At 43.4% G+C, this 14,588-nt stretch overlaps 1 protein-coding gene across 2 annotated transcripts in view; it reads left to right on the top strand.

The window, feature by feature from the left end:
- atp2a2b (ATPase sarcoplasmic/endoplasmic reticulum Ca2+ transporting 2b) overlaps positions 1-14,588 on the top strand; it is a 29,038-nt gene that overhangs the window by 5,774 nt on the left and 8,676 nt on the right. For both annotated transcript variants that reach the window (XM_056589340.1, XM_056589341.1), the window contains exons 6-13: positions 6,845-6,925; positions 7,937-8,022; positions 8,392-8,547; positions 8,857-8,998; positions 9,585-9,751; positions 13,199-13,287; positions 13,385-13,487; positions 14,269-14,400. In XM_056589340.1, coding sequence (XP_056445315.1) covers positions 6,845-6,925; positions 7,937-8,022; positions 8,392-8,547; positions 8,857-8,998; positions 9,585-9,751; positions 13,199-13,287; positions 13,385-13,487; positions 14,269-14,400 — 956 coding nt within the window. The remainder of the gene's footprint in view (positions 1-6,844; positions 6,926-7,936; positions 8,023-8,391; positions 8,548-8,856; positions 8,999-9,584; positions 9,752-13,198; positions 13,288-13,384; positions 13,488-14,268; positions 14,401-14,588) is intronic.

Genomic DNA, 14,588 nt, shown 5'->3' with positions numbered 1-14,588 from the left:
AACCTATTTTTCGTGGTTCCTGTTGAAGGCAAGCCAGTTTAATATCAGGACTTCTCTGATGCATGGGGGTCCCAGGCAGGCTTAATCCCTGGGTGCCAGTCTGGCAACCACTCCTGAATGTTTGTATTGGGTCTAGTATTTTTCAAACACAGCTTTGGCTGAGTCAGAGCTGGGCGCTCCTTTCCGAGATAGCCTCCTTAAGTACTTAAAGAACTGTTTTTTTTTAATGCGTTTGTTCCCTCATATCATTCATGGTCTATTTTTGGCTGTGTTGCCGACCCACTGCTGAAAAAACTCACCTGCATTTATTAAGGTGTCTTCTGTAGATAATTCCAGACCAAGATCTGTAAGTAGGCCGTAGTGGCCTGACAAAACCAGGTTATGCAAGTAAAACGGATAGTCATATCCATTTAATGATGTAGACAGTCAGTAAAAGAAAATAAACTACCCTTTTTTTTTATGGGAGGAGCTTGACACTTGGTTGAATGCAGTTTGCATTGTTATCTGATTGTACTTGACGTCACAGTTCAAGGTGTAAAAATAAAAATAATCGTTAATATGGATTTATGTGGCAGGCACCTTTTTTTTTTTTTTTAAATGTGACGTCAAAGACTGTTATCTGTCACCCTGTTAGTGGGCCGTAAAGTTTTCTGAATCTGAATACGTAGGTGTTCTACAGCAGACAAAGGCACATGGTACTCTGAGAAGCCTATTCCTGGAAGAAAGAGGTCCCAGTACGTTTACCCTTTCAGTCGTTGAAACTAGAGAACTCCTCACTAACATGCTGCCCAAAAAACACTTTCCAGGGAGAACACCATATAAGGTGGCCTATAACAAACTAAAATGACAATGCATAATCATTTGGATGAGGCTGTTTTTTAAGCTTTATATTGCACAATAATCATGCCTGCTTAAAAGGCTTCAAGCCATTTAAAATGTGCATCCATAACGGTAAGCTATCATTTTAGGTTGATATACAGCGACCTTATTTGGGCCATTGGACTGAATTCATGTGAGGTAAATGATTGGGAAAAAATATGTTACAGAATTTGCAGGAACCAAACTCTAAATGGAGAATGTGCTTTTATTTGAAGCAGACTCTCTTATAACAGGTATTATTGACCGAGACCATCTTTCCAAATTTCAATATTCAAACGGATGTATTTATATATTGTGTGTTTCTTTGTTGAATTGGCTCCACACACACAGTCTTACAAACTCCTTGCTTGGAAGAACTAAGTGTGTTCACTAACCACGAGAGTTAAGCAAATCCCATTCATGTCATTCTTTTTCAAATTGCATAGCATGAATGCCTGGCTACAAATAGTTTTTACCGGTTATCTTTCCCCTTAAGAAATCCTTGGGAGAACCCTAGAACAGTTGTAATAAATAGTATTACCTCCAGTACGTTTTTAGTCTTTCCACACTGCAGATTTCTTTGTCAACCGCTCAGTCAACCTTGACGATCGAATGGAAGCTGTCTGTCAAAGTGGTATCTCACCGCAAAACTAATAAAGCATAACTTGGGTATTTTAACATTTGGGCCCAGCCATTAAATATATATATTTATAGCCACATCCAGTTTTGTTTTTTTTACCATCTTGGCTCCAACACCGCCTGGTTGGTGGATTTATCTTCTCAGAGGTTGTCAACGTTCACTTTGTCGCCTGGGGGAATAGAAAGGCAGGAAGTACCATTTAGAAAGGCCACAGATTTGGAATGATAATTAATTTGTCCTCCAGATGGCCACTCTTTTCCCATGTGTTTAAAGAGTGTCTGATAAGTCTGTCTTCTGTCCTCAACCAAGTTATCCATCTGTGTTTTATCTCTGTTGCCGGTCCCTTCCTCTTGTCCCCGTCTCTTGTTTTAAGCCTTGGACAATCACTCATTAACTGCATCGCTCACTTTGACTTTGCACATTTTTTACTTCACGGAGCCCCCAGTCTTCCATGGGAAACCCATAGGGGTTACCACTGTTGCTAACCGAAATCAAATGAAAACATGCACACAAAGTGTGATGTCTATTTGTGTAAGCTGGAGGTTGCTCCGATGAACTTCCTTTTCATGAGAACAGCAGGAGAGTCCCTTGAGTGCTGCAGTCTGTGCGAAAAGGACCCAGGAAGCTGTAGGCCTATGTGGTAGCATGGTCATAAAATAAACCGCTCTCTGAAGTTTGTTTTTTCAAAAATGTGTTCATGCACTTGTCGTGTCACTGTAACCTCCTGGATGTGTGGTTCTAGTTTGTTAAAATGTGCTGAAGTGTATCAGTTGGTAGTGGTGGTTCCCATTGTGTCAGGTGTCTATGGTTGTTGCAATGGTTTTCTCTGAGGCAGCCTTTCCTAACGGCAAGTCTGGAACACAGTGTTGATTAACTGTCAAGAATGCCTACCTGTCAGGAAGAGGTCTTGATCGACATGCAGGCACGACCAATCACGGCCCGCACAGACAGTAATTGCAAAAACAGACTGGTGAAACAAATGTGATTCACGGCAATTGGTGAACGCTCCAAGGATAAGATAAAACGGCCCAGTGAATAGTCTGTGGATGTAACCAACGATTGACGTCAGGATGGGTTAAATGTTGAGGAAATGCAAATGAACACAATAGGGTGAGCAGCGGTATTGAAGTGGTTGTCCATGTCATGGTTGCTATGTTAACAGATGCCTATGTGGTAGCAAGGGAGATATTGGACCCCTAGGAGTTGTGATGAGTCCAAAAAATAATAATATTGCGTCTTGACAAGCGCCTCATCTCTGAATTCTGCAAAGGTCACATGTAACGGAATCTGAAGCCCTCCACACAGTTTAAAGGTCCTTGCATTCAAACAATCAAGTCTTCCTTAGGCCATGCAGCCTGGGAGCAAGAAACATTTGAGGTGAACGAAGCGGAGGAACTGGCGGTATCTTTTAGGAACCGTTGTGAGCACATATTTTGCAGAAAAACGTTTGATAGTTTTCATAAGTCCGCTGTTCTTTTAACCGACAATGTGACATTTCATGTAGTAGAATCAGACCACAAAGCTTTTAAACCATGCGTCATTAGAATTAGGGATGTTGGCTATTAGTCAAATAGTCGTAAGTCATTGCTAGGGAAACTAAAAATAGAAGTCGGTTACAGAACTAGACGTTTTTTCTTCCTGACATTGTGTCCTTGTAGACTCGCGGTCTAGAATGTGCTCTACTTCAAACAGAAAATCATTGGATAGTGCCACAGCCATTTCATAAAGGGGTTATCAAGCAAACAATAGGGACATTTATTGAAAGAAAAACGTAACACAGAAAATTACATACAGGAAACTGAGTCCACACCAGGAGAATGGTGTAATTTATAGGCCTTTCCTCCTAAAAGACACGCAATGCTGAGACTTCACTCATTTTGCACCCTCTTCCTCCCTATAGAAAGCTTCTAGAAAGAAACTTTTTCCAACAACGATTCAACCATTAAAGACTATGTTCCTTAATTGTTCAAAGATTCGAGTTCATACATACTATACAATAATAAAACATTGTACATTAATGGGGAAATCCACGAGGTTGCGCATCCTTTTGTTGTTAATCCTGTTTGGATGATGATACTGCCACATTGGGCCTAAATGGCTAATTTAGTTGTCATTTTCATTGTCAGCTAAAAAGTCTGCTGTAAAACGGAGTGATTACCTTTTTTAAGCTGGTTGGTCTTTCCTGGTGTGTTTGGAAGGAGCATAATTTACCATTGTTTGTGAATATGGGGGTTTTGTCTGAAAACCATCAGTTTTGAGTGAGAAGTTCTTTTCACAATGAAGCTTTTGTTATGAGACTCAATCGCAATCTTTGTTTTCCCACTTTGTCACATGCTAGCAAACATCAAGTTGTGTTTTGGTATGACAAAGTGTTTGGTACTCTTTCATGACAATGTATGTGTATTGCATGTAGAACTCATGCTCTCATTGTCAGTAAATTTAGGTTAGGCTACGCCTTGACCCCCTTTCTGAACTCTTGGTTATATTGGGAATGTAATTCACTGTTACTCTTGGGCCTATTACCTGAGCTTTTTTGTGGGTTAATTGTCATGGCAGAGAATATATAACTAGTTTATATAAGCACTCTCCCGTGGCTCCAAAGCCTGGACGGTCTGCAGACTGTATATCTAGTATGATGGAGGTTGGTTAATGACGATGTTTTTGATAGCACCCAAGCTAGAAAACGCCCATATTTGGTATTAACCTTTTCATCACTAGGCCCCTTTCTCAGGGTTTTGTTGAAAATAACCTACCCAATTGTAAATGGAGTATATCTCCCCAATTATAAGGACTTTAACGTGTAATCTGGCTAACAAAAACAAGTTAGCAGCTGTGAGATTATTTTGCAAGTGAAATAATCAGTTTTGGATACTACTTGGTAAGACTGACTAAAGCTTGAATACAATCAATGTCATGCTTTAAAGTGAATACCACGTAGTTCATTATCATTAGGCAGCCCTGCGGTTATGTAGGTCCATCCATAGCACAGCGTCTGATTACATCTGAAACTAAACCCAGGGCTACGATATGAAGCCAGTAATGTCGATGAAAGTGTAGTAGGTTTAGAGTCTCGAATTAAATAAATCCACTGTTAAAGAATGCATACGTACAATACGCATGCGTCAATTAAGCCAGTTCTCTTTAATATATTCTGTGAATTGAACACATGTTGATGGAAGTTGGTGGAAGAATGGTATTTTCTTCAAATGTATGAATGTGACCGTTTCGTTGAGCCACCTTCGAAAGCCAGTGGGAGACAGTGATGTCCAGTACATTAAAATCTGTTCCTTGGCAAAAACCATTCCGCGCTCAAAGTTGTTCCTCATCAGTGGATGCCAGTGCAGTATCTGAGCATCCAAAGCCCGCACCAGGTCAGGTGGTATATTATTTCATAGAGTTTAATATAACATTTAAATTGACTTGCTGTAAGAGCCCACAGAATGAGGGAGAGGTTGGCATGTTTTCAACATTTTCTTCTTCACTCTGACAGTCTAATTTGGAGGAGGCAGTGTTTGTGTGTGAGGTCGGATTTCGTTCCTGTTTGATAGAATGAAACCTAATTTTTGCCCTTACATAAATCACAGTCGAGAGCCCCTGTACCACGAAAACGGTAGACGCACCATCCATCTGAAATGGCAAGAAGGAATGGTTCTCACAAATAGTGTACTGAAACTTCAGGCAGTGTTTTCTAATCTGTTTGAGAATTCTCAATGAGAAGAATCGTAAGGAGTATATATCAGCCATTTAACACCCTCGGGAATGGAAGCGGTTTCCTGGCCTCAGAACCTCCATTTGAAAAGCCCTGCCCCCCCCCCCACTCTCTTGCTGCGCATGCATTACAACTGATCAAAATAGTTTTCCCATTTTTGGACTTGTGTTCTGCAGGTCTTCTCTAATCCCTTGTTCTCGCTTCTCCTCTAATGCAACCCCCCTTACGTGTGTGTGTGTGTGTGTGTGTGTGTGTGTGTGTGTGTGTGTGTGTGTGTGTGTGTGTGTGTGTGTGTGTGTGTGTGTGTGTGTGTGTGTGTGTGTGTGTGTGTGTGTGTGTGTGTGTGTGTGTGTGTGTGTGTGTGTGAGAGAGAGAGAAGGTCATTGCAGGGGCCTAGGGTTTGGTTTACATGCAGGTCACCACTCTATCCTCTGTGGAGAGGGCTCTTGCCTGAGCTCCCTGGCTGATGGTTTTATTATTGTTTTTACCTTGCTGCTTTTAAAAGCTGCGTGATGCTGTGAGCAGAAGCTTACATTCTACTCTGGCACATCTTTTGAACCGCTTCACTGTTTGTTTCTGGTAATTAATTAAGAGGAAACTGCGACATTTGTTGACTCATGGTCTGTATCAGAAAAAGTAGTGTACCAAAGAAGATATTGGTTGAAAGAAATTAGACCTACTCTTTGAATCTGTTGGTCAATGGGGAAAAAAAGATTGCATCTCTAGATTAACAAAATTGGGCAGAGATCACTGAGTGCACCCTACTCTACCTGCTAGCATCGCAATCATGCAAGTGCTGTCGGAAGAATAAATTCACGTCTTGTTCGTGTTAATAAGTTGAGATAGTAGTGACTTTCTTAGCGTAAAAATATATTTTTTTGGGATAGTATCCCGAATGACAACTAGCTTACCCTCCTTATCGGTTTGATTATGACATTATCAAGGGGGGGGGCAACATAATGCCTGGTAGCTGATATGTCTGGTAAGGAACCTTTAGCCTATGCATAACATGAAAGGAATTGTCCTCTGACGGGTTATCACCTCCACTGTCTATCCTGGCATGCCCCAGAGCTGCTCTGCAACTCTCAAACAAAGCTTACAAACGTCCCTGGCTTGAATAGGCCCCCTTGTCTTTGTCCGTCCCGGGATGTGCAAACGCATGTATGGAAATCGAGGCGCTGTTTACATTGAGAACTCGTTTTACTGTGATTTACCCCCGGCCTTTCTGTTAGTGGAAAGAATGAGTGGCCATCTATTTCCGTCCACTCCGGGTCCAGTGGAACATTAATATTGTTTTATCCATTGCTCACAACGAGCCGCACTGTAACAGATAGTTTGATTATTTTATTACTCGCAAGAAGCATGAGCTGTCCCCACAACGCCGGTGTTGCCGCTGCCAAGCCTGCTGTTGTGTTTGTGTGTGCACGGGCGATTTACTTGCCTGCGTGTCAAAAACTATGCTCAACAGTTGCTGTTTACACTGACAGCCTGGCTGCACGTCTCCCCGTATTTTAAATGTATTCCTCACTGCGTATTATATTGTTTAGCCCCTCAAGAGGAAATGTCTCTTGTTCTTTATGTTGCACTTGAATGACAAAAAAAAGATTTCTCATTTGAATTTTTCTCTTGGTTTACAGTTGGTGACAAAGTGCCCGCAGATATCCGGATATCGTCTATCAAGTCCACCACACTGCGTGTGGATCAGTCTATTCTCACAGGTAACCACTTCCTCCTCTTCTTCACTATGCATGCTACAGGTCTGTCGGGCGGGCCCTGTAGATCGCACTGGGCCAGGGGGTGGATTTCACTGAGTTAGCTTAAAGTCTGTGGCAACCAAAAGCAGCAGCACAACACATTTATTCCAGCATCTTAAACTGATGCAAGCAGCAGAGTGGGAGATGCGTGTTATTTATTTTGCTTTTGTTTGTTTTTTTAAAAATCTTGATTAAATTTTTAGTCGGAATCGCCTAGCCCTACCTGTTGCACTCTGTGGTCATCATTACCGATAAGAAAAAGTATTGAGGCCGATGAAAGCAGAGATGAGAAGACGGACTGTTGAATACAAGATGGATGCAGGGATGGGTTGGCTGTTGGTGGCAGCGATGTTGCCACAGGAGGTTTATGAAAATCTTCTGCACCGCCTTAATTGGTATTTTAGTGTTTTCCTTTCTTCTTCCCTTTCATGGCCATATCGTATAGTCTGAGGCTATCTCTGTTATCCCGTTGGAGCAGTGTGTTCCTTGCACGGGTTATGACACACACTGTGTCTCTCACACTCTTCCCCCAAAGCCTGCTGCTGCTACTGGCTGTCACATACGCACACACACACCCTGTGTTTTCTTTGCGTTTTTCTTTTTTAGGTTTGCACAAACGATTGTAAGCATACACTAGTCATGATTCATGAACACATCCCATGACTTGAAACTACGAGAGTATCTATAAGCAAGGCTCGGCTTATTCATTCTGCTTTATGGGAAAGTAACTGGCTACTCACCTGCTTTCATGGAAGATGAGCCCGAGCGATTCCCAAAATAATTGTCTATAAACGGCATGTTTATAGACACATTTTGGGCGACCGATTTGCTCTGCACAATTCCAAGCAAATCGGTGGTTTGAACGTTGTGCAAAGCGCTGAGATTGCACGGCAGGGACATGGCTTTGTGAGACAATTATGTCAAGTCTCCCCGTTTTCTTCCTGCCCAAGTCTTATTTCTTGCTACTCCCTGCAGGAGAGTCCGTGTCCGTCATCAAACACACGGACCCAGTGCCGGACCCCCGTGCGGTAAACCAGGACAAAAAGAACATGCTCTTCTCGGTGAGTCCCCTCAGCACCAACACTGGACTGGGTTCACCATCCTCCATCTCCTCCATCGCCGCCCATTTGTTCTTCCCTCTCTGTCTGGCAGTAACCCAAACAAGCCCTCCAGATCATCTCTATCTACTGGGCTTGAATTTATATAATTAAGTCTTAATTTGCCTTAAATACAACCCGTAAGAGGCCTTGCACTGTAAAACATCACATCTTTGTGAAAGCGTATGTGACAGTGATAAATATGACTTGTGTAACTTCTGACATTTGTGTGTGTGCCTGACCTCAGAATTCAACAGGTTCTAAAGTGTTTTGGCAAAACTGATAATAAAAAAAAACGGTTCTTATATCTCTCGGCTACTCTCTCCTCGGCAGGGCACCAACATCTCCGCCGGAAAGGCCATCGGCGTTGTTGTAGCGACGGGTGTCAACACAGAGATTGGCAAGATCCGTGACGAGATGGCGGCCACGGAGCAGGAGCGCACGCCTCTGCAGCAGAAGCTGGACGAGTTCGGGGAGCAGCTCTCCAAGGTGACCTTTTGATTTAAAAAGGTTGAATCCAACAAGTCAAAATGTTTCCCATACCTTTTGCTATTTTTTTTTTTTTTCAACAAAGATGACTTCTTACTTTTCAGACTACTCCACTGTACTGTAATGGCAATGGATTATTAATTATCAATGTATTTAGTCAGTAGACTAAAAATAGAATACAAATATTGAATGGGCAGAGATCTTAAGTCCCTCCCCTTTCGCTGTCCCTATAAACTATATGTATGGTAGTGGCAAGAGACCATTTGTAATAATAAAGCGCTGTCATAACGTATACATTTCCTCTTCCAGGTCATCTCGCTGATCTGCATCGCGGTGTGGATGATCAACATCGGGCACTTCAACGACCCGGTCCACGGAGGCTCCTGGATCCGCGGCGCCGTCTACTACTTCAAGATCGCAGTGGCTCTGGCCGTAGCGGCCATCCCAGAGGGTAAGCCAACACATCTGAAGAATAGGTCTGAAGTCTCGTTCTGTGTTTTTAATATTATGGTTTGCAACGGATGGCGTTGCGATGCGCTCCAAGATGGCATTTCTGATGCGTTCAAACCCAGAGCCTTCTCCAGCGTTTTGAGGTGTTATACTTTTGTGTTGTTTTCGTCGTCCCTTTTAAAATATGTTGCTACACCGACGACGTCTTTGCCAAGGTGTCCGTTAGTTTGGACCTGAGTAAATGTTCAGTAAGTTCCGGCTAGCAGTCTTCCTTAGGTTGGGCGAATTCAAAGGTTAGAAAACGGAGGGTTTGACTTTCTCTTATATTCTATGAAATCATAGCATTTTTTGAGTAAAATATATTATATTTAATTTATTTATTTTTTTCAACCTTTAATACATCGCTCTGCAAAAGTCCTCCAGCCCCTTGAAACTAATGGATGAAGAAACCCTTTACTCATTAAGAACACTCGGTGATCGTCCGACCAATGAGAATTTGTTGGAACAAGGGCATATCTCCCACTCTACCAGAACGAGTCAGCCCTGCTTGTCTCACAGCCCTGGTTTCTCTGGCGGTCTCCGTCCAGGTCTGCCTGCCGTCATCACCACCTGCCTGGCCCTGGGCACCCGCCGCATGGCCAAGAAGAACGCCATCGTCAGGTCCCTGCCCTCCGTGGAGACCCTGGGCTGCACCTCGGTCATCTGCTCCGACAAGACGGGCACCCTCACCACCAACCAGATGTCTGTCTGCAGGGTAAGAGATGGACGGGTCTAGAGGAGAGCGGAGGGAAAGCAGGCAGAAAGTGACCGTGTTGAACATTGTGAGATCTGAAATTTCTCGTGTGTTCCAATCCAAAACGCTTGTCCTGTTTTTTATTTTTCGTCCATTTCGCAGTGGACAGCTTTAAGAGTTACTTTTAACAACCTTGTTATTTTCAAATAATGATGGCCCTTTTCTGTTGAGCGGTGGCAGAGGTCTTGACATGCCCTTCTGTGGTGCGATTCTCACATCGTCTAATTCCCAGTTGGTAGTCTACTCCGTACCAAGAGGTAAATGGCCCGACTCACAGCATTTGTGTTTCACTTTATCGTCCATTTGACGGCATTTCCCCAGACCCTTACTCAGTCAGACCAATCTCATAAATTGGCATGAATAGATGATCTGCAATGAAAGATAAATTAGCTTGGGGGGGATTTTCCAAAACATAATTTAAACGTCTTCACAAAAATGGTGGTAATGGCATTTTCCTCTAATGCAGATTCCAAACACTTCATGTAATTGATTAGTCTCTCAAATGCTGTGCATCAGAAGGAGCAACTGTTGGCTGCGCCGCTGCAGCTGGAGAACAATCAGTTAAGAGTCTTAACTTTTCGCTGAGCGATAAAGCAAGCCTGACAGCCTTTCGCTGACACCAGGGCTTTATCCCCAGGCACCATTGACGTTTAACGGCTAATAAAGGATAGTGAAAGCTGTTAGTTTGTATGCCAGCCTAATTTAAATTAGATTGGAAAACCACATGGCACTAAGGTCTCAGGTTGTTTGATTGGATTGGATGTGTGGTGTAATGTTGCCTTGACTCAATTAATTATCCTGCGCAGATGTAACGTATATATGGCCTGGAGGTTGATGTTTAAATGGAAGCGCCACCCCCCCCCGCCCCCCGCCTTAATTTTCTATGAGATGATGAAAAAAAATCTTTTTAGGCTGGGAGTTCAAGGGTGTTGGTGCGAGAGGTGTTATCCCCATGGCAACTCTGTGGTAAAAAAATATTAAAGCTAGCACGCATGGCATGAACATGATAATGACCGATCGTGGATGTGAAGTGTGCCACAAGCTGTGGCACCATTACCATTCTCGGAGAAGGGTCTTCGATGCAGCCAAGAGCATAAACTGCTCCCCAGACGCAGAGCTCAGCACAGCCCTGGCAGAAGCATACCCTCTCAGTATTAGTGAAGCTTGGAGCAGAGTATAACGTTCAAAAACTGTTGATGGAGGCTGGCATAAAGGCAGGGCAGTAATCGATCTCCAAATACGACTGAGGTCTTGCGTTGTTAAACTGTTCAGGCAATCCTAGTGACGCTCTTGCTTTCTTCGCTCTTGCTGAAACCATTTGAAGCATAAGACGTATTTTAATCTGAGAAGCCTTCCGTTCAGTTTTATGTTCGTCCTCAACATCGTTATGCAGTCTATTTCGGCTAAAAACCTTTTTAATTTATGCGTAAAGTGCTACACTTTCCAAAGGCCCTGCCGTTCTTTTATTTGGTCAACCCTGGCACTCAGTGTTTGTCATTAAGTTGAAGTCCCCCCAAAGCACTGAGTGATCCTATCAATATTTTTCTGGGGAGATGGGCTTTCGACGGAATCAAGGCAAGATTGGTCTTCTGAGGCTATCTTTCATAGTTAAATCGATAGATAATCTGTTAATAATACATAACATAATTTACTTTGTTAATTTCCCCCCTCTAAAATCTGGATTGTATCGATCAAAAAACATATTGGCTACAGATCTATAATAATAGTCAAATGTCCCCATGGTATAATTCTTTATCGCAAGAAATTATATTCTAGCTATTCCCTATTGGCCGGAAAGGTTCAAAATGAATTAGGGTCCATAAATGGAAATTGACCAAATGCTGTTTCCCCGATAACAAAGGCTACAAATGAAGCCATTAATAACCTCAGACTGGGAGCAATCCTGTTCCTCTTTCATTTAAACATTGAAGAGGGATAAAAGACCTCGTTCACTGTATATTACCCGTTGTGCATCTCTTGCCTTTTTTCCGTTTGGGCCCATGTCGGAAAAAAAAAAACTGATACGGGTCCAGGAAATGTGGCGATTATACTAAGCTTCAAAGTGGTTATTTCAGTATTTCTGAATACATTCCCTCCACCTCATCTCTGAAACACTGCTGATCAGTATGCAGCAGTCGGTCACTTGCAGCAATACCAGCAGTGGTTGCATAACTGACCTTGAGGTTTGAGATTTATTATTTCTCTTGGTGCGTGCGTGCGTCCCTCCCTCTCCTTACACTCAGTATGCCCTATTAGGATGTAGTCTTTTAGAAACGAGTTACACCTGAAGGCACAGCGAGCCTTCCTTGGTAACAAGGTGTCTCAGTGCTGCGAGTGGCTCAGATCAGAGTAGATTCACATGTTCCACTCTGCTGGTTCAACATGCACTCATTTTTTTAAATGCTGCATAATCTTTAACAATTCCAACCACACCCCCTTTGTCTCGTCGGTACGATGGGGTCTCAGGGTAGTGAGTGTGTGTCAGGGATTTTAAAGGGCAGGTTGAGGTCCAGCAGCTTGTATTTTAGATGAGTACCGCGTCTTGTCCCCTCCTGTTCTACCACTCTCTATTCATTGCAGCCCACTGCTAGTTGTTGTGTGTGTGTGTGTGTGTGTGTGTGTGTGTGTGTGTGTGTGTGTGTGTGTGTGTGTGTGTGTGTGTGTGTGTGTGTGTGTGTGTGTGTGTGTGTGTGTGTGTGTGTGTGTGTGTGTGTGTGTGTGTGTGTGTGTGTGTGGGGGCAGTAGGGTTATCCCTTACAGCCCACTGTGTGTGTGCCTGTTCCCTTTTTATACTGGTCTTATATCCACGCTGTAGTATCTATCTCTTTTTCCATTCCTTCCATGTTCATATTGCGCTGCATATGCTGTCCTGTCATTGCAATCATGGTTGACCACTGCTTATTACACACATGCAAGCTATTGTTATAGCATAGCACACTGTAACATGTTCATATATAGTGCTTTAAAAGCTCAAATATTTATTTTGGATTCACAATCACAACCTGCTCACAGAGCAATCGTGAAGGTACAGATGAATGTACATCCAATAAGCAATCCCTCACTAGCCTATAAGACTGCCCTGTCTCGGTCGTTGGCCTTATTTTGGATACGTGCTCTGTGTGTTTTTGTTCCAGATGACATTTATTGGGCCTGCCCACCCGGGTGCTCAGTGTCTGTTGAGTTTCAGCCTCGGCGCTCTGTATTGTTATTCTGTTGACGTCCTGCCTGCGCCGCACAATGCTCTGCTGCTACCTTGTGGCTGTAGACTGCATCAACCTGCCGTGTCTCAACCTTTCCATCTGAATGCTGGGGACACAACCTACCTGGGCCCAATCAGCCTCCTCATAGTATGGGATTACCTAACTAAATGTCCTGACACAACAAAACGCTCTCTCTCAATCTCACTAGATGTTCATCATGGACAAAGTAGAGGGGGATGGTTGCTCTCTCAAAGAGTTCACTGTGACCGGCTCCACATACGCCCCCGAAGGACAAGTGTAAGTATCCAACTACAATCTATACTTCTTGTACATCCCAGAATGTGTTTTTACTGTAAGAAGTGGACCGGCTTTCTAACATGTGCTGGCTGTCTAGGTTCCATGATGGTAAACAAGTCCAGTGTTCCCAGTACGACGCTCTGGTGGAGCTGGCTTCTATCTGCGCACTGTGCAACGACTCATCGCTGGACTTCAACGAGGTCAGTTCCTCCTCGCTGAATATTAATAAAGGATTAAAACCCTTTTTATTACATTTTTGCTCAGCCAATTACCGTATTTTCCGGACTATACGTCGCTCCCGAGTATTAGTCGCATCAGTCAAAAAATGCTCCATGACGAGGAAAAAAACATATATACGTCGCATCGGTGTATAAGTCGCATTTATTTTTAAACATTTAAACAAGAACATTTAGTCTGGAGAGACTGAATACAATTGCAATAGCAATATAGGTGTGTCGGTCCCACTCGTAGTTCTGAGAGTATACCGAATTCAGTGACACCGGGATTCCACCGGACGCGTATGCGCCGCGGTCCTAAACCTGAGCGCACGATCGGGAGGTGGAAGTTTAGCTTTAGATGCCTTCACAAGTCCAGCGGAGGGCTCCAGTTTTCGCTGGCCAAGTCATGCGCTGTGATATGTGTGACAGCTATGTTGCACAACATTGCAGCTAAGGCTGGGGTAGCTTTGGTTGAACCGGAGAACATTGAGGACGATGACGACGAGAATATAATTTATTCGGTGGTGCAGTAGGCTTGCAGCGTTCAGTTGTAGGCCTAATGAATGACGGTGCCATCTTGCGGCCGAAGATTATGTACGCACAATTTTGGCATATAAGTCGCTTCGAAATATAAGTCGCAGGGCAAGCCAAACTACAAAAAAACCGCGACTTATAGTCCGGAAAATACGGTACATAAAATGATGTTTTGGTGCTCGAGCCAAGGGGGACATGATGTGATGTTGTATGTTGTGTTTGTCTCCAGGCCAAGGGAGTGTTTGAGAAGGTGGGAGAGGCCACGGAGACAGCCCTCACCTGCTTGGTGGAGAAGATGAACGTGTTTGACACGGAGCTCAAGGGCCTGACAAAGATTGAGAGAGCCAATGCCTGTAACTCAGTAAGTAGAGCAAACACCTGTAACTCTATATAGAACCAACACCCGTAAATCTATATAGAACCAACACCTGTACCTCTTTATACAGAGCCAACACAGGTAACTCTGTAAATAGAGCAAACACCTGTAACTCTGTGTATAGAACCAACACCTGTAACTCTGTGTATAGAACCAACACCTGTAACTCTGTG

The sequence above is a fragment of the Gadus chalcogrammus genome, chromosome 4 (assembly GCF_026213295.1).
Source record: "Gadus chalcogrammus isolate NIFS_2021 chromosome 4, NIFS_Gcha_1.0, whole genome shotgun sequence".
Taxonomy (NCBI): domain Eukaryota; kingdom Metazoa; phylum Chordata; class Actinopteri; order Gadiformes; family Gadidae; genus Gadus; species Gadus chalcogrammus.
The sequence above is the reverse complement of the archived record's forward strand: the minus strand, read 5'-3'. Positions and strand labels throughout refer to the sequence as shown.